General features: G+C 47.8%; 1 protein-coding gene and 1 long non-coding RNA gene across 7 annotated transcripts in view; one reads left to right on the top strand and one right to left on the bottom strand.

The window, feature by feature from the left end:
* The window catches only part of LOC138804115 (GA-binding protein subunit beta-1), a 40,766-nt gene extending 31,550 nt beyond the window's left edge, over positions 1-9,216 (bottom strand). For 2 of the 6 annotated variants that reach the window (XM_069988379.1, XM_069988386.1), the window contains exon 1: positions 8,896-9,216. Coding sequence is in view for 1 of the 6 variants with exons in the window: in XM_069988384.1 (XP_069844485.1) it covers positions 8,896-8,919 (24 nt within the window). In the remaining 5 variants the exon portion in view is untranslated. Of the gene's footprint in view, positions 1-4,065; positions 4,857-8,895 lie in introns of those variants that run through there. The other 4 variants (XM_069988381.1, XM_069988385.1, XM_069988384.1 and 1 more) reach the window with 3 other exon arrangements.
* Positions 8,893-18,424, top strand: LOC138804118 (uncharacterized). The gene is made up of 3 exons (XR_011365176.1): positions 8,893-9,002; positions 10,570-10,623; positions 13,535-18,424. It is a non-coding gene; the product is annotated as an uncharacterized lncRNA (long non-coding RNA).
* Positions 18,425-19,396: the final 972 nt, after the last annotated feature.

The following is a 19,396-nucleotide window of genomic DNA, read 5'->3' as shown; positions in this document are numbered from 1 at the left end:
TAAGGAATCAGAAAAGTATCAGACTAATAAAATGACTGCCAAGAAATAGCAAGAGCCACTTGGAAGCCTAAACTTATAGTGGCCCAGAAATCCTAGCTATTCAACTTCCTCTACACACACACTGTCATGTGGGAGGAAATCAATGGTGGAAAGTTTTGACAATGGGAACCCAGTAAAATATAAAAGAAGTGACTAATGTTGAACTGAAACTGAATAAGCTAAGTGTGTCTTAGTCTGTAGGTGCCTTACACACAACAGAAATGTATTTCTCACAATTCTCAAGGCTGAAAAGGTGTGTGTGGGGGGGGGGGGGGGAAGCGGCGATTGTGGGGCTTGAACTCGGCCTGGGCGCTGTTCCTTAGCTCTTCAGCTCAAGGCAAGTGCTCTACCACTTGAGCCACAGCACCATTTCCAATTTGCTGGTGGTTTACTGGAGATAAGAATCTCACAGGCTTTCCTGTCCAGTCTAACTTTGAACCATGATACTCAGATCTCAGCCTCCTGAGTAGATTACAAGTGTGAGCCAGTGGCACCCGGCTGGAAAGTCTTAATCTAAAAAGGTACTGGCAGATCACGTGTCTAGCAATGGTCAACTTTTAGACACCAGCCATGCAAACTGCTATAAGCTCACATCACACAAAGAGCATACTGGCTGGCTGGAGTCTCTTTTATAAAACCCTTATGACCCAATCAATCACTTCCTAAACAATCACCTTGGAGATTTAGACTTCAATGTATTAATATGGGGGGCAGGGGGACACAAATATTCAGACTATGGGACTAAGGAAGAGAATCTCTGGGTGTCCTGTGACGGACTGGACACAGGAATACAGGGAGAGTAATGGATCAGGCGGGCAAAGATACAAGACTTCATACAGTCCTCTAGGATAGAAAGGAAACTTTTTCAGTAAGTCATTTATACACCACATTATGTTTCCTCTATTTGGATCAGTTGTGCTATTCATAAGAAGGAATACCAGAGTCAGAGGGAACTGGACATCCAATACTTGATCGTGAGAACTGACCTAATTCTAAAGTCCAGTACTATAATTAATCTTATGGCCTAGAGTAAATACCCACCTCACTCTCCATCCCTACAGAATGGGAAAGAGTGCTAAGGAGGGGTCATGGCCCAGCCCACCACATCCTTAATAGAATCACTTTTGTAGTAAACCAGCACAGTATAAGTATTTATCCCTCAACAAGTTAAACTGTGTTAGGAAAACTCTCAGGCCTTTTTCTAGGGGGGGGAAAGATTCTAATTATGTAACAGAATCACAGACTCAGATGGGTTTAACATATTTCTTAACCAAAGGAGACAGGGTGGTTATTTTTCTATTATTTATTCACTCATTTATTTAGACATGGTATCTCTCCATGTTCATCTCACCCGCTCACTCAGACGTAAGTTCTCTATTAGCCCAAACTAGCCTGGTACCCTCCATTCCTCCTACCCTAGGCTCCCCGGTGCTGGGGTTACAGGATGTACCACTACTAGCAATTCCTTCTTTAAATTTTTATTTTTTCATGTACCTTGCACTCTAAGGTTATCAAATACTATGATAAAGATGTGTTTTAATATTAAAACAAAATGGAACTTGAAATCCAGTAGTAAATGTTCTACGAGTTCTGTGAGTCTTTTTGTTTCATGTGTACATGTCTGTGGTTGGGTTGATTTTGAGACAGGATCTCACTTTGTAGCTCAGGCTGGTCTCAAACTTCATATCCTCCTGCATTAGCCTTGAGTGCTCAGATTACAGACATGTACCATCATGCCCAGCATATTTTACAGTTTTGTCCACCTCCAAAATTAAAAAAAAACCCTCTGAAACCCAAAATAACTCATCTAAGTAGTAAAACTAAGTAGATGAAGCTATTTTATAATTATCTCATTTAGCCTAAAGTGTTCCTAAATTATGCTAAATTATCCTATTTAGCCAAAAACTAAGTACACGAAGCCAGTTCAGAATTAACCCATTTAGTCCAAAGTGCCCAAACATTATATTACAGAAGTAGTAATGTGTTTGAAGCCAGAGACAGTGGCACAGGACTAATCCTAGCACTTGGGAGGATGAGGAAGAAGGATCTTAAGTTCCAAGTCCAGCCTAAGCTATATATATATATATATATATATATATATATATATATATATATATATATATATATATATATATATATATATCAGGAAGGAAGGAAGGAAAGAAGGAAGGGAGGGACGGAGGGAAGGAATGTTAACTCTTTGGAAGGTTATATATTACCTTGCATAGATCAAAACATCTTAATTAGATAAAACATCTTAATTAAAACATCTTAATTCAAAACCAAAAGATCTTAAAAGTTTTCTGAATAGTGAATTGTGATTATATAATAATTACCAACATTTACTGAGCTATTAACTATGGGTCAAACACTGTTCTAATCATCTTCTATGTACTAGTTCAGTCACTCATCCCTACCACCAAAAGAGGGGTATTATAACAACCCCAATTTTACAAAACAAACAAACAAAAACCCTAAGGCATAGAGTGATTAAGTAAATTGCCTAAAATTATCTACCTACAAAATAACTAACTGGGGTGAATACTGTATTTAAAATGGAAGAAAACACAACAAAACAGCTAGTTGTGATATTTTTCCCTCTTGGTTAACATGCTCTATGATAGTAAGGAATCAAAGTTTAAAAAATACACACACTTGGGGGCTAGGAAGGTGGCTCAGTGGTAGAGCGCTTGCCTTTCATGCACGAGGCCCTGGGTTCGATTCCTCAGCACCACATAAGCAGGGGGGAAAAAAAGCCGGAAGTAGCGCTGTGGCTCAAGCGGTAGAATGCTAGCCTTGAGCTGAAGAGCTGAGGGACAGCGCCCAGGCCCAGAGTTCAAGCCCCACAACTGGACCCAAAATATATATATATATACACACTTGGGCTGGGAATGTGGCTTAGTGATACAGTGCTTGCCTAGCATGCATGAAGCCTTGAGTTCAATTCCTCAGTACCACATAAACAGAAAAAGCCAGAAGTGGCGCTGTGGCTCAAGTGGTACAGTGCTAGCCTTGAGTAAAAGCTCAGGGACAGTTGCCCTTAGTTCAATGCCCAGGACTGGCAAAAAAAAAAAAGAAAAAAAATTATTAGTAGTACTATGTACTTATAAAATCTGTGTGTGTGTGTGTGTGTGTGTGTGTGTGTGTGTGTGTGAAAAAATTATTAGTAGTACTATGTACTTATAAAATCTGTGTGTGTGTGTGTGTGTGTGTGTGTGTGTGTGTGTGTGTCTCGGTTGTGGAGCTTGAACTCTGGGCCTGGGCGCTGTCCCTCAGCTCTTCAGCTCAAGGCTCAAGGCGAGCACTCTACTGCTCTACCGTTTGAGCCACAGTGCTACTTCCGTTTTTCTGGTGGTTTATTGGAGGTAAGAGTCTCACGGACTTTCCTCCACGGCTGGCTTTGAACCACCATCCTCAGATCTCAGCCTCCTGAGTAGCTAGGATTACAGGCGTGAGCCACTGGTGCCGGCACTTATGAACTCTTATGAACAATGTTCAGCTACTATAAACCTAACGAGCAGAAAGAATAAAGATATTCCTGCTAGGCTCCAGTGGCTCATGCCTGTAACCCTACCTACTCAGGAGGCTGAATTCTGAGAATTAAGGTGTGGGACTCTTATCTCCAATTAACCACTCAAAACCTGGAAGTGGAAGTGAGGCTTAAAGTGGTAGAGTGCTACCCTTGAGCAAAAGAGCTCAGGGACAGTGGCCAGGCCATCAGTTTAAGCCCCACAACCAACAAAAAACAAAAATAAAGACATTTCTTACGTTACATATCTGCAATTCTGCATGAGCAAGTAACATTTTATTATCTTTTAACTGTAAGCGGTACATTATAATTCATATTTATTGTAGAAGTTAGAAAAATTAGGTAAGCACAAAGATCATCTATAAAACTACACATAGAGATAACCACTTCACAATCCTGCATACATTCTCCTAGGCATCAAAATACCCCTTTCAGTCAAATGGAATCCTGTTTTAAAACCTACTTGTCCCACTTAGATATGCCAACACAACGTTTACCTATTTCCATTCTTCCAATGCCACCTTTCACGGACAGGTAGACAGTGCTCTTATGTGGGGGTGTCCCAACTCTCTCTGTATAACGTTTAGGTTGTGTACAGCACAGCCATCAGGGGGTCCCTAATCTATTACTTACTAATTCAAACTACCAAGATAGCTACCCATTTCCCAGTGGCTCAGTACAGTCTGAAAAATGAGACTACCACCCACTTCCTATGATGGCTGTGGGGGCTGTGTTAATACAGTGTTTTCTTCTTTCTGGTGCTGGGGGCTGAGCCTCCTGCATGCTGAGCAGCTGTCTACCACAGAACTACTCCACTGCCAAGAGACACACATAGCTATCAAAAAAGCTTCATTCTGCATGCTTTCCGCACATCCTGTTACAACAAGATAAATTATTTGATATGGATGTCCATACATGTCATTGTCCAGGCTGCTGAGTCTGCCAGATGACAACATAGTTTAAAGCACTTCATCCACCCTCTCCGTATCACTTCTAAGGAGAAACCATGGCCTAAATTAAGCTCAACTGTTTCAATTGGCTTTTGCTCTTCTTCCATGTGAGGCCCTATACATCCTTTACACAACTAGCTGCTAGGCAGGGCGCTGGTGGTTCCCATCTGCAATCCTAGCTACTCAGGAAGCTGAGAGCTGAGGATCATGGTTTGAAGCCAGCTTGGGCAGAAAAAGTACATGAGACTCCTATCTCCAATTAACTACCAAAATGCACAAGTAGAGCTGTGGCTCAAGTAGCAGAGTGCCAGCCTTGAGCAAAAAAGCTCAGGGACAGCATTCAGGCCCCAAGTTCAAGCCCTTAGACCAGTGTACACACGTGTACATGTACACACACACACACACACACACACACACACACACAGTTGTTGGGAACTTGATGGCAGCTATTCCAAGCCCCTCCTCCACCACATCAACTCCACTCCAGAATTCCCAAGTTGGGACATTGAGCAGGGGGACAGGACAGCCAGCTACTTATGCTAAGGAAGGAAGAAAACTAGCCACCTAATTGGACTAATTAAGAGTTTACAATTTAGGTATATAGAACTAAAAGAGAGGAAATCTGAATACCTTCAACATATAAAATTACCAGTACACCTCACAGCGCCCAGGCCCTGAGTTCAAGCCCCAAAACCAGTTTTTAAAAAAAGTGAGTAAATAAGGAAAACTAGGCCTGGTATGAGAGCTCACACCTGTAATCCCAGTCACCAGAAGGCAGAGGCAGAAGCGTTGATATCTGAGTCCAGCCAGGGGTGAAGCATGAATCACTAATAAACTAAAAGCAAAGGGACTGGCCATGTGGCTCTAGTGTACTTGGCTAAGCAAGAATGAGGTGCAAGCCAGGTGCTGAGGGATCACGCCTTAATTCTAGCTACTCAGGAGGCTGAGATCTGAGGATCGACATTCAAAGTCAGTCTACTGGGCAGGAAAGTCTGTGAGACTCGTATCTTTAATTAACCAACAGAAAACTGGAAGTGGCACTGTGGCTCAAGTGGTAGAGTGCTTGCCTTGAGCTGAAGAGCTCAGGGACAGCGCCCAGGCCCAGAGTTCAACCCCCATGACTGACCAAAAAAAAAAAAAAAATGGAGTGTAGTACCACCAAAGAAAGAAGAAAACTAAGTTGCTTAATGCCTTACATTTTTTTTTTTTTGCTGGTCCTGGGGCCTGAACTCTGGGCCTGGGCACTGTCCCTCAGCTCTTCAGCTCAAGGTGAGCGCTCTACCATTTGAGCCACAGCGCCACTTCCAGCTTTTTCTGTTTATGTGGTGCTGAAGAATCGAACCCAGGGCCTCATGCATGCAAGGCAAGCACTCTACCACTGAGCCACCTTCCCAGCCCTGCCTTACACTTCTTTAAGATTGTTTTTAATGTTTGCAAAGAGAGAGCAAAGGAGATAGGGCACAACAGCGAATACAGGAAAATTAAGGGCCTTATGCCTCCTCAAAAATGAAAACACAGCTGGGCGCTGGTGGCTCACGCCTGTAATCCTAGCTACTCAGGAGGCTGAGATCTGAGGATTGCAGTTCAAAGCCAGCCCGGGCAGGAGAGACCGTGAGACTCCTATCTCCAATAAACCACCAGAAAACCGGAAGTGGCGCTGTAGCTCAAGTGGTAGTGTGCTCGCCTTGAGCTGAAGAGCTGAGGGACAGTGCCCAGGCCCAGAGTTCAAGCCCCACGGCCGACAAAAAAAAAAAAAAAAAAAAAAAAAAAACACAAAATTCACAAAATAATTTGTTTTACCTGTTACTGGGGGGGGTGGCATTTTCCATTTATAGAGACATTTAGACACCATGGAGGAAAAATCAAACTACAATCAAGTAAAATTAACTAAGATCCAATCTATTTTAATATGAACAGCAAGTATGAAAAGCACACCCGGTATTTTAACAATTACATGAAGAATGGCCAGATGCTTCCTGTTGATGGAACAGTAGACAACTATAGTTGTACAAATTCAGACTAGAGTTCACAGAAACAATTAGAAATAAATTTAGCTTCCTCTCAAAATGACTAAAGCAAAATCTGATCTTAACATTAAACCTCACTGTCCCCCACCAGGGAATCGGATTCAGATTAAGAGACTGCCGCTGAAAGAGTTCTTAGGGTACACACAAACTCTTCTTTGTTTCACAAAAGGTTTCTCTGCAGGATTCCATTTAAATCTAGAGCTCAAACAAAGCTTTGAAAAGTGGCCTATCCTCTTCAAAGATTACATTTACACACAAATCTTGACAAGCACATTAGTGTGGAATTCATTTTTGTGTAAACCATGAGAGAGGTATTATTTCCAAAAAGTTTCCCAGGCTTTAGGATCAGATGTTATAAAATCTTCACCTTTACTGTTTCCGTCACCTAAAATTTCTATTTTTAAAGTTAGAACCGAGGTTAAAAAAGAGAGGAATAATTCCTCTTATTCCTATTGGTAGTGTACCTTGCATAATATCCTCATTTGACTTACACAAAGCAGGATGACACATTTCTATAATTTTTTAAATAAGTGTTAAGGAGAGTTTTCCGTGGTGATAAGATGAGACACCACTATAAGAACAGATCAAGGCAGAAGCAGATTTACGAATCTAGATACCATCAGTTAAACCAAGTATGTAAAAGGATCATGATAGGATCAGGAGTGCAAGGCCAGCCTGCTTGGGTTTTTTTGTTTTGTTTTGAGATCCTGACTTCAAAAAAAAAAAAAAAGGTTGCACAATGCAAAGTAATGTTACTTTTGCCTGGCATGTTACTCGTGTAGCTATGTAACCAACTTTTAGTGCTTTTTTTTTTTTTGGGGGGGGGGAAAGTTTGCAAAGAGAAAAGTGAGGAAAAAAGTGATTAAAAAATCTTTAGTTTCCTTAAATTCAAAGCCTGAAAGTGGAAGTCTCTAAAAACCGTTTCGCTGAGACATTTCAACCAAGCTGTGGGTTTAAAGAGAAAAAAAAAAGAAAAAATCATCTCACCACTAACTAACCTCTGCCTGAGAAATTCGGGGGGCCCGGGGGGGGGGTTGACAGCTACTAAAGATCGTTAGGTGCAGATTACAAACTTCCACCGGTGAAAAGTTAACTTGCCTGAACTGCAGACAGCAAAACCACGGTCGGGGGTGGGGGGGGGAGAGGGACACAGAGAACAGACAGAAAACATTTGCACGTTATCAAGTCCCCCCCCCCCTCCATCAGCAGCAGCACTGCGCGGCGCCCCGGGCCTTTTGAACAGATGTGTGCGCTCTTCACAGTCCAATCAGATTTAAAAGCCAGAAGCAGCAGCAGCAAGCATAAAAGTGGGGGGGGGGGGGGGAGGACACACAGCCCAGGCCTGTTGTCATTGCTCCGATTGCAGTTTGCAAAACCGCGCACCCTCGGGGGCTAAGGCACGCTGGATTCCACACACTTTGGGGGCGAGGGGAAGGGGTGCGGTGGGGGGGGGGAGGAGTAAGAGACTGCCATCAGATGCACTCCATACACCGATTGATTAACACGGCCAGGGGCGGGGAGGGGGTGGGGGGGGCCGGGATGACCTGGCTTAGAAACAAAAACAAAAATCCCAACTTTTTCCACCCCACCCCCCTTCCCCAAAGCCAGGTCCAGAACAGCATTTCGTTCCCACCAACCACCTACTACTACCACTACCAGGACGACTACTTCGCCCAGGGCATTCGGGGGTCCCCCGTCGGTCCCCGCGCTAAGGTCCCCCCCCAGGCGGGCCCGGGACGCGCTGACACCGGGCTCTCTCCCACGATCCGAAAGCCCCGATTCCACTTCCGAGCTCTTCCCGGGAACCCCGGGCGGGGTTGGATGGCTCAAGCCCCACCAGACAAAAGACAGGCCCCGGGAGCCCCGGAGCCCGGGCCGCGCCTGGGCCGAGCCGCCTTCCCTTTCCCGCCCACCGGCCCGTGCGCGCCGGGGATCTCCGGCTCCCGAGGCCTCGGCCTCCGCCGCCGCTGCCATTCGGGGACTTGAGGTAGGGGGTCGGGAAAGAAGGCCGCGCGCGGTACACCCCGAAAAACGCCGCGGGACACCCTCCCCTCAAAAGACGGAGGAGCCGCGGCGGCCGCCAACAAGGCCTTCCGCCCCTCCCAGAAGGCCGGGGTGCTCGGCGGACAAAGCGGCGGCGACGACGACGGAGCGGGCGCGGCTCTAGGCCGACCCCGGTCGAAACCCCCCCACGGACGAAAGAAGCGGGGAGGGGGGGGCCGCTTCTCTCCCACCCCCACCCCCACCCCCCCACCCCACCAAGGAGCCCCGGAAACCCGGCGCCTTAATGCAATCAACAGGAAATCGCGGGGATGATCTGGGTTCCGGGGGAAGTGGAATTATTTTTTACCAGCGAAGAGATCAACTTCCACATCCGGTGGTAACAGGGCCCTCACACAGACCCGCACTGACCTGGAAAAGCTTCGGGAGCGAGCGGCGACGGGGGAGCGGCGGGAGGTGCTGCGGGGAGGGAGAGAGGGGAGGGAGGGAGGGGAGGGAGGGAGAGGGGGGGGAGAAGAAGAGGGCCGAGTGAGCGAGGAGGGAGGGAGGGAGGACGGAGACCACCGAGGCACCGCGCGCGTACGCAGCCGGTCTCGACGCAGCCTCGTTACAACCAGAAAGCGTTTCAACTTTTGCACCCGGGAGCTTTTGGGGTTTGGTTTGGGTTTTTTTTTCCTTGGGGGGGTGGGGAGGAGGTTGGTTTTCTAGGGGTGGGGGTTGGTGGGGGGATTTTTTTTCTCCCCCCCCCCTTTCCCCCGGAATAGGCCGCGTCTGGTCGGTGCTCAGAGAAATAAATAAATAAATGGACGGGGGGGGGGGGTGAAAAAATCCCACAGCCGAAAAGTCCCCGGGGCTGCGCGCGGAGGGACACGCGGACGGCGTGCGTGCGCGCGCGCGCTCCCAGCATCCCTCCCGGCCTCGCGGAGGCCGCTCCGTCCGCCGCTCGCTTCCGCCTTCGGCCAAGTGCGATCGCTTCCCCCGCCCCCCCCCCCCCCACTTCTCTCTCTCTCTCTCTCTCTCTAGGCCCGACCCTGACCGTCTTCCGGGTGCTGGGAGGAATCGGGGTGGAGAGGCAGAATCTGTTTTGTGTTTGTTATTTTATTATGATTTCACCCCCGGAAAGGAAATCGGCCTTTTTTTTTTTTTTTCCTTAAAGCGAGCCGCTCCACACCAAAGGCGGCGGCGGAATGATCTACTCGCGGAAACCCCCCTCCCTTCTCCCACCCACCCACCCACCCACACACACACACACACCACCACCACCTCCGGCGCGAGTCCCGGCGGCGGCGGCGGCGGAGGGGGGGGGGGCGGGACCGGGCGCCCGCGCCTGCGCAGTCAGCGAGAAGGCGGGGAAAGCTGGCGCGCCCTGTGCCGCCGGTGGTGGAGCTGCCGGGTCAGGCCTGGCGTGCGCCGCCCCTTCCTGAGTGAGGCGGGGTTAAGGGGAGTTTGGGGTGTGTGGAAAGGGGGGGGAAGGCCCTCGTGCTGCGTGTGCGTGTGGTGGTGCCTTGTTTCTTCCGTGATGATGGTTGGAAGGCGCGGTGGCGGTGGGTGGAGGCCGCGGGGTGGCTGGGAGGACCCGGCCCGCCGGGGGAGCAGCCCCGGGAAGCCCAGATGGTGGCTCCGCTGTTTTTTACCAGGCTGACCCGTGTCTGGCAGGCAAGTGAATGAGGATCATCGGTGTCCGTTTCTGCAGCCCTTTTTTCAGAGGAAAAGTGGTCTCTTTGGATATTTTTTGGGGGGTGCTGGTCCTGGGTCTTGCAGTCAGGGCCGTAGTGCGGTTCTGCTGAGCTTTGTTTTGCTCAGGGCTAGCGCTCTACCGCTGGAGACACAGCGCCACTTCCGGTTTTCTGGTGGTTTATTGGCGATAAGAGTCTCAAGGACTTTTCCTGCCCCTGACTGGCTTTGAACCGTGATCCTCAGATCTCAGCCTCCTGAGTTAGCTAGGATGACAGGCGTGAGCCACCGGGGCCCGGCCATTTTATGTATTTTTAAACCATTTCTAATGTTGCTTTCTCCTCGATAGATCCCAGTAACTAACTGCTCGCTGGATCCCTTTGCAGTGCCGTCACTTCAGAAGGTACAAATTTGGGCTTTCTGTGCATGTTGTTATGGTGTTGTATGTAAATTTAATCTCATGGGATTTCAGGATTGTTGTTGTTTGGTTTAATCTTAAAAGTAGGCTGGGTTTATTTGGAGAGGGTGGTTTGCCAAGAGAAGTTTTTTATTCATTTCACTAGAGTGTTATTTGCAAAGCAACATTTGGTAACTTGTGTGTTTGCCAGTCTTGGGGCTTGAGCTCTGGGCCGGGGCACTGTCTCTGGGCCTCTTTGTGCTCATGGCTCTCACTCCCCCACTTGAGCCACAGCCCCTTTTCCGGCTTCTTCTGAGTAGTTATTGGAGAGAAGAGTTTCACCAACAGTCTGTCCAGGCTGGCCTCAAACCATGGTCCTCAGATCTTAGCCTCCTGAGTAGCTACGATTACAGGCGTTAGCTACCTGTGCTCTGCTAAATTACTGTTTTAGAAGGATCTGGACTTAAACTTTGTGTGACATGTTGTATGCATCTAGAACTTGGGAATGTCTGGGACAACAGGAGTTTAATCCAGGAGAGATGACAAGCTTAAGTGAAATCCATACGCTTGTCTTCTGTCTCCCATTTATTTACCCTTTTGTAATATTGATGCAAAAAGTGAGTAGTAGTAAAAGTGTTTTATTACTCTTAAGTTTTCAGATTCAGCTCGTTGACCTTAGGAAGTTGTCCCCTTGGTCCCTTCCTGTTTACAAAATTTGTTGAGCAGGGAATGTGGATTAGCAGTAGAGTGCTTGCCTAGCATGCATGAAGCCCTGGGTTTGATTCCTCAGTGACACATAAACAGAAAAGGCCGGAAGTGGCACTGTGGCTCAAGTGGTAGAGAGCTAGCCTTGAGCAAAGAGGCTCAGGAACAGTGTTTAGGCCCTGAGTTCAAGCCCCAGAACTGGCACCAAAAAAAAAAAATCTGTAGAGTGTCCATTTCCCCATACCGTACCATTTCCCTGGTGTGACACACAAATTCCCACCCCAGTTGCATCAGTCTTCTTACACATATCAGAACATGACTCTCTTCTAATCCCCACAACCCACATAATATAACACGAGACCACTCCTACATAATAAAGCCTTGAGCCTGTATTAGTTGTTCTGTTATTCCTTACATTTTGGTGCTGAAACCCAGGGGGAGCAGTCTGGGTCAGGATGATCCCCTCTCTAGGGTTGATTGGCCCCCAGCCCTCTCCTGATGGCCATTTCAGACTTGCACATGCCTTATGGACCTGCAAGGGTGACCATTGACCTCCTCTGCAGGCTTCCCCGCCTCCACTTTTGTTCTCAAAAGTCCAGGTGCCTGTCCCGCGATGCCCTCTTTGACCTGTCTCACAAGGTGATGATCTCTTGACACATTGTCCTGCTCCTAGGCATCCTTCTGCATTCCTAGAGATACACAGAGTATTCCTCAACCAGGATCTCAATCGCCACTCTCAGCCTAAAATGGGTACCTCTCTTCTGAACCACCTCGGCCCACCCCTTTGGGTTGTCTTTTGGCTCCTATTTTATTAAACCCAAGAGACTCATTTTCTATTGGATTACCTCAATACCAGGTGGACACTTTTGACTTTAATAAATACCCTGACAGATCTAGTTAACTTCTGTCACTGAAATGGCAAGGCTGCAGAAATCCCTTATGCTCAGACTTTCATCTACCTCTGATCCCATCCCTCTGTTTGCCAGTCATGTACTCCTCACATCCTTTTGGCCCATTCAAAGCTTAAACTTACTCCTGCCTCTCTCCCCAGCGCAGACCTGCTGGTTCAACCCACCAACCATTCTCTTCTACATCCCTTTTTGACCCCACCTCTCAGTGTCTCCCTACCACCCTATCAGCCCCCACCTTCCTCTTCTATTCCATCTGTTCCATAATTGGTCAGTCCTCGCACAACCTCTTTATGATTCTCACCTTTACCCTGACTCCTGAAGATCAGGAGTCTGGACTGGTGCGCAGCAGAGACAGGATAAAGTTTATGCCCCAAACAACCAAAAACCTATTGGTTCAGACACTGTCCCTTGCATGGACCCAGAGTAGGATTATCAGCCTAACCACTCCAACCTGGGTCTTAGGGATGACATGATTCTCTACTTCCTACATAGCCTTGACAAAACCATATGCAAGTCTGTCAGCTATGACAAACTGAGGGAGGGAATTCAGTGTCCCATTGAGACAGAATTTTCCAGCTTTTAGACAGATGCCCTCTACTGCTTCTAATACATTGACTCATCTACTCCTATGGGGCTTGAACTCGGCCTGAGCGCTGTCCCTCAGCTCTTCAGCTCAAGGCAAGCACTCTACCACTTGAGTGATTTTCTGGTGGTTTATTGGAGATAAGAGTTTCATGGACTTTTCCTGCCCGGGCTGGCTTTAAACCATGATCCTCAGATCTGTTTCCTGAGAAGCTAGAATTATAGGCATGAGCCATCGGCACCCACTTTTTATTTCTAAGTCCTCCATTGGTAACAGAACAAAATTAAAAACCTTAGGATGTCCCCAACACCATCCAACAGGAACTCAGTATTGCCTTCCATATCATTAACAACCAGTAGGTACAGGAAAAACAAGATCTGGACCAGGCCAGCTAATATCTTACAGGGTATTAGTGCTTCCAAGACCTGGCATGCACAGTCTTGTCAAGCTAGACCCTTGGGTCCCTGCCTTAAATACTCTCATCCTGAGCATTGGGTTAGAATCTGTCCAAACCCCAGACCTCCTGGGCCCTGCCCTCACTGTGCTAACTAGGGCATGGCGTGGGGGATGGGGGGGTGGCCGACCATCCCACTTGTCAAAGGATGGGTAGGCCACCACACCCTTTTACTAAGTGGTGGCTCTGTTTCCCAGAGAGGGATGGGAGCCCCTTCCCAGTCTAAATACATGGCCTCACTCTCTTCCCTGCCTGGGTTTTTAGGCCTAGCCCTTGAAGACTGACGCTACCCAAGGCTCAACGGACATCACTCAGAACCTAGTGTAACCATCTTGGTCTCGGGTAAGCTGATTTCCTTTGCAGTAGATACCAAGCCCCCCTATTAGAACTTGCCTGAATATCAACGACCACTGTACTTGCTTCCATCATGGTGGGCATCATCCAGCATCCTAGGATGACACCTCTTTTGCTGTGTACCTTTCAGGGCTCAGTTTTGCCATTCCTTTTTAGTAATACCACAGTGCCCCATGCCTCTGTTGAGCTATGAAATTTTGTCCAATTTCAGGACTGCACTTAGAGAGTTTTTTCTTTCCCCCTGTGACTGATCCTCACTCATAACCAACCCCAGCTTGCTCCCAGATGTAGAGCCTCCTCCCCCACCCCCTCAGAGGTAAACCCCAAGGTGTGGGATGTTACAGCTCCCACTATAGCTGCCCACCTTACATCGGTACTGCTCTCTCATGATTCATCTCACTTTCCTTCCACCCCACAGTACCGTATTGCTCTTAGCCATCTTAGGGGCCTTAAACCCATTACCAGTCTTCTCTCCCACCATGCCCATCCTTCCTGTTAGCGAATCTGACAACTCCTATTGCCTTGTTCAGGACCAGTGCCTTGTTAACGTGGCCTTCTTATTCAGCCAGTGGTCCCTGGTCACTACAACCTTTTACCCACCATTCCCCCACAAACCCAAAAGTTTTCCATTCTAGACCTTAATGATGCTTTCTTCACTCAATGTCAAGGCCTTTTTGCTTTCACCTAGACAGATCCAGACACATCCTTCCCAGCAGCTTACCCTCAAAGGTTTTGGGACAGTTCACATTTCTTTGGCCAGGCTCTTGCTGCTAATTTACTCCACCTTGACCTGTCTCCAAGTTTTCTCATCTAGTACATGGATGATCTTCTCTGTAGCCCTTCTCTCCAACACTCAACCACTCATTCTGGCTGACCACGGGTACCATATTTCTCCAAAAAGGCCCAAATCTCGTTACAGTCTGTTACCTGCCTTACTCCCACCACTGCTCTGTTTATGATAGACTGCAAATCCCTCCTCTCTACTCTCTCTACCCCAACTTCTTTCCTTCATGAGGATGACGAGGCATTTTATTGGTAACCTTTCTGAGCCCTTAGACCCCCACAAAACCTATTTCAGCCTCCTTCCACACCCTCAAAAAGGTGCTTTTCTCGGCCCCTGCCCTTAGTCTGCCTTGCCTGTCATTACCTTTTATTCTGTATGTGATGGAGTCATGAGGCTTTGCTGTTGGGGTTCGAGGGCAGGATGTTTTGGGTACCTTTACCGGTGGCATACCTGTCCAAACAATTAATGTATCCACCAGAGGGTGCATGCCTTGCCTCCAGGCCCTGTCAGCAGCAGTGGCAGTGTTGGCCACCGAGAGCCCCAAACTCACTTGGCCAGCAGACTGACATCTGCTCCCCCACCACCTCCAGATATCCTATCATATAGAGCCACTTCTATTTTCTTGCCCTCCAAACTACAACTATTTCATCTCAACTTTCTCGGAAATTCCCAGTGTTCTTTCTCAACTTGCCCTTCTCTAAATCCCGCTTCCCTATTACCAGTCTGTGACCTTCCTCCTACTCACAATGGGCAGAGGACATTGATATTGTTCTTTTGCCCTTTCCTCCCATTCATTCCCAACCTGTCTCCAAGGCTTACCTCTCCTGGTTCATTGACGGCAGCAGTATGGCCCTTTCTGAGTTGCCTTCCAATCAGACTATGCTATCGTGGATAACACAATAATGTAGGCTAAACCTCTGCCCTCTCACACCACCTCTCAACAGGCAGAATTGATTGCTGTTACCTGGGCCCCCACACCGGCACAGGGGAAAAGAGTTAACATCTACACTGACTCAAAGTATACCTTCCACATTCCCCGCTCCTATGGCAGAAACAAGGATTCCTGACCATGCAAGGGGGCTCCATTAACAAGGGATACCTTATTAAATCTCTCCTGGAGGTGGCCTAACTAAACTACCAGGCTGCAGTCCTCCAGCAAAAAGGATACCAGGCCCTCACAGAGCATATTACCAAGGAAAATAATTTTGCAGACGAGACAGAAACTAGTAGCCCAATCCATGTCTATAACCATGCCCCTTCTTGCTTTTCCAACTCTTCTTCCTACATATTCCCCTCAGAAATGGCATGATCTCACTGCCTAGGTAGCAATTATGTCAGAGCTGGGTTTTTTGTTGTTGTTGTTTTTGTTGTGGGGCCTGAACTCTGGGCCTGGGCACTGCCCTTCAGCTCTTCAGCTCAAGGCTCGTGTTCTACCACTTGAACCACAGCGCCACCTCTGGCTTTTTCTGCTTATGTGGTGCTGAGGAATCGAACCCAGGGCCTCATGCGTGCAAGGCAAGCACTCTACCACTGAGCCACCTCCCCAGCCCCAGCTGGTTCATTCTTAATAGACTATACATCCTTTCTGATTCTCAGGCCCAAACAGTTCATACTAACATTCACAACTCTTCCTATATGGCCTTTAAACTCCTGCTTCATTTGCTTCACCTACTTTCTATTCATCCCCGTTTGTTTCAGCTGCTACAGTCTATTGTCTGTGCCTGTCTCCTTTGTCAGAAACGCTTCAGTCAAGGGGGGCTTCACGTTTGCTCCTTCCCTACCCATCAAGCCTGAGTCCATGCGCCAGGACAGGACTGGCAAATTAATTTCATACATGCCTTCCATACGAGAGGACTAACTGCCCCTCACAATGGTAGATATCTTCTCAGGATGGATCAAGGCATTCCCTACCACTGTTGCCCCTATTTCATCCTCAGAAATCATTCCCCATTTTGATGTTCCCACTTTCCAGTCTGATAATGTGCTTGGGTTTGTTTCTAGAGTCCCCAAGCTCACAGCTGAAGCCTTCCACATTAAGTGGAATTTTCACATCCCCTATTTCCGACTTCTGGTAAGGTTGAAAAGGCCAACCACATTAAAACTCATCTCACTAAACTCTCCTCCAAACTCCATCTACCCTAGACCCAATTCTTACCTCTCACCCTTGCTTGCATTAATGCAGTGGCCCATTAACCCTCTGGCCCAGCCCTTCTGAGCTAATGTATGGCTGCCCCTTTTTACTCCCTATCTCTGCCCTGCCTTCGGACTCCTCACCTCTAACTTCATACCTCCTTACCTTCCTGCTCTTTTTAGACAGCTTCTCCAGGAACAAGCAGACTCCTTGTTCCAGTCTGTACCTAACACTCCAATCTACCTTAAGGTTCGCCCAAGCCTCTTCAAAACTTGCTCTCCCAAGTCCTTACCCCCAAAATAGGGAGGGTCCCTATACACTCTCCCTAACCATCCCCCACAGCTATAAAACTTGGAAAAATCTCCCTGGTACTCCCCCTCTAATCAAGCCCTTTCATGAACAACCATTCCTTTCTCAGACCCCTACAACTCTCTCGCCTTTCTCCTACTCTTCTTACCATACTGTTCTGAGTCAAGCTTAAAATTTCACACTCTTCTATTCTCCCTTCTATTCCGGAGTCACCTAGTGATTCCAGTCTCCTCTCCTCTTCTCCCACAGGCCTCTCTCCCTTCTCTCTCCTCTCTCCCACCATGTATAAACACCAGCCCACCAGCCATGCCAATCACTATCCTCTTATTTGTCCTTGTTCTCTCCTCTTTCCTCCCCCTTTCTAGGGAGCATCAGGCAATCCCCCTCCTCTGGTCCATAAGCCTGGAAAGTTCCCTCAACCTCACTTTCTCTCTTAAAATCACAAAATTCCTTCTATGCAGCTAGATTCTGGATTTGTTTGTCCCTCTTTGTCTGCTTACTTTGCCTTCCCTGTTCCCCTCAATGCCTATCCTATTCGAAGGTTAAAGGCTTCCCTTTTTTTGTTCAACCTAATACATATCTCTACTACTACTCATCTGTTAAGGGGAGCCAAAACTGACTCCATCTTTAATGGCTCCCCCACCTCTGAAAATTAAATACTGATTTCTCACAAGCACCTCGGAGTCAGGAAATATGCTGTGTCTATTGAAATTCTGGGAAATGTCAAAACTGTTAGGAAAGTTGTGCTGTTTGCTGTGATAAGATTGTGTGATCTTGACCAACTGCATTGTGAAATGTGGGCAAACTTATGGGTAAAACACCCCTTTTGCCCGCCAAAATGTAAATCCCGCCAAAACGTAAACCCCACCTTTTCCCCTGCCAATTTGCACGCCAATGCAAAAACCAAAATGATAGGTTAGTTCAGTTACTGTACGACAGACTGTAACTTCATTGGCCACCTGCGTGTGGCCTGATGTAACTATGCAATCTTTGTGTGTGTATTACAATCCCATTGGCCACCTGTGTGTGGCCAGGCTTGACCACATTGTTTTTGCCTTTAAAAACCCCAGCTTGGGGACTGTTAGGGGTCGCAGTTTCAGCTCCCGAGTCTGTGCTGCATCCCTGGCCAGTCAGCTCGCCATCCACTTCCCCAATAAATTCATCTTTTTACATAAGACTGTCTCTGTGTGTTGGACTCTAAAGGGACATGGAATCCCCTCCCCTGGACCCTGTAAGATTTCCTGGGGGCTCATCCGGGATAAGTCCTTAACCACCTTTTTGGGGAAGACGCCCAGGTGAAGAAAGAAGACTTCCAGAGTTGAGTACAAGGTGTTCGACCGCTCTGTATTGTGTTGAAGTGCACACTGTCTGAGGGCCTAAAACAGAGAGAGGCTGGACACAGCGGAGCTCTCTAAGTCTGGGGTGGTCAAGGAACGCTTTGACCCCCTTCTGAAGGTCCTTACCAGGATGGATGTGGAATGCCCTCCCCAGCACCAAGGTGATACTGAGTTTTATCAGAAGAACAGAAATTTTGCTCCCTGATAGCAGTTTTCACAGGGAGAGGATTAGCCTGTAACAAAAATTGTCTAAAAAGGAGAGATTTTTTTTGTCTTGTTCCTCTTTCTGTGTACAGCTATGTCTGTGTCTGTTCTTCCTTCCACTCTTGCTTGCTGTTGCTGGGTTTATTTCACTGGAGGACATGGGACAAGCAGCATCCGCCTAGGAGCTTCCCCTAGACCTAGTCCTGCAACTTTTTTTTTTTTTTTTTTAGTGGGTTGTGAGGCTTAAACTTGGCCTGGGCACTGTTCCTGCACTCTTCAGCTCAAGGTGAGCGCTCTATCACTTGAGCCACAGTGCCACTTCTGGTTTTCTAGTGGTTTATTGGAGAGAAGAGTCTCATGGACTTTCCTGCCCAGGCTAGCTTTGAACTGAGATCCTCAGATCTCAGCCTCCTGGGCAGCTAGGATGACAGGCATGAGCCTCTGGCACCTGGCCTTCAGAAGGCACTTTTGACCTCCCAATCATTTACAGCTCCCAGGTGTTCATTTTCAATGACCAAGGACATGCAGACCAGATTCCTTACATTGTAGTCTGGCTGAGGCCCCATTTGCCTCCTGCAAATCCTTCAGCCACAGTCCGGGCTTTAAGATCACAGCTACTGCTTCCAAAACACCAGAAGGCCCCCTCCGTCACAGGAGGGAGATACCTTTCCACCACCTTACCCAATTCCCTCGCTTATTTACCCTCAGGTACCTACTGGCCCTCTCCCCACGGAGCCAGATCAAGGCTCCCTGAGCCCATCTCATACTGCTTCTGGCTCTTTGGATGGAGAGGCTGGGGGAAGAGACAGGAGACAGATCCGCCCCTCGGCTTTCCATAGCGAAGAGGCCCCTGCTCCTCCTGCTGTACCCCTACTTCAGCAGGTGGGACCCCCTGGGGCAGGGGAGCTTCACCCCTATGAGATTCGTGTTCCCTTCTCTGTTAGTGATCTGTTCAAATGGAAACAGCAGAACCCTCCCTTTTCGAAAAGACCTCAGGCGCTAACCTT

Source organism: Dipodomys merriami, unplaced genomic scaffold (genome assembly GCF_024711535.1).
Source record: "Dipodomys merriami isolate MVZ:Mamm:240054 unplaced genomic scaffold, mDipMer1.0.p SCAF_357, whole genome shotgun sequence".
NCBI classification, from domain to species: domain Eukaryota; kingdom Metazoa; phylum Chordata; class Mammalia; order Rodentia; family Heteromyidae; genus Dipodomys; species Dipodomys merriami.
Note: the sequence above shows the minus strand (reverse complement) of the source record. Positions and strands in the feature narration are given on the sequence as shown.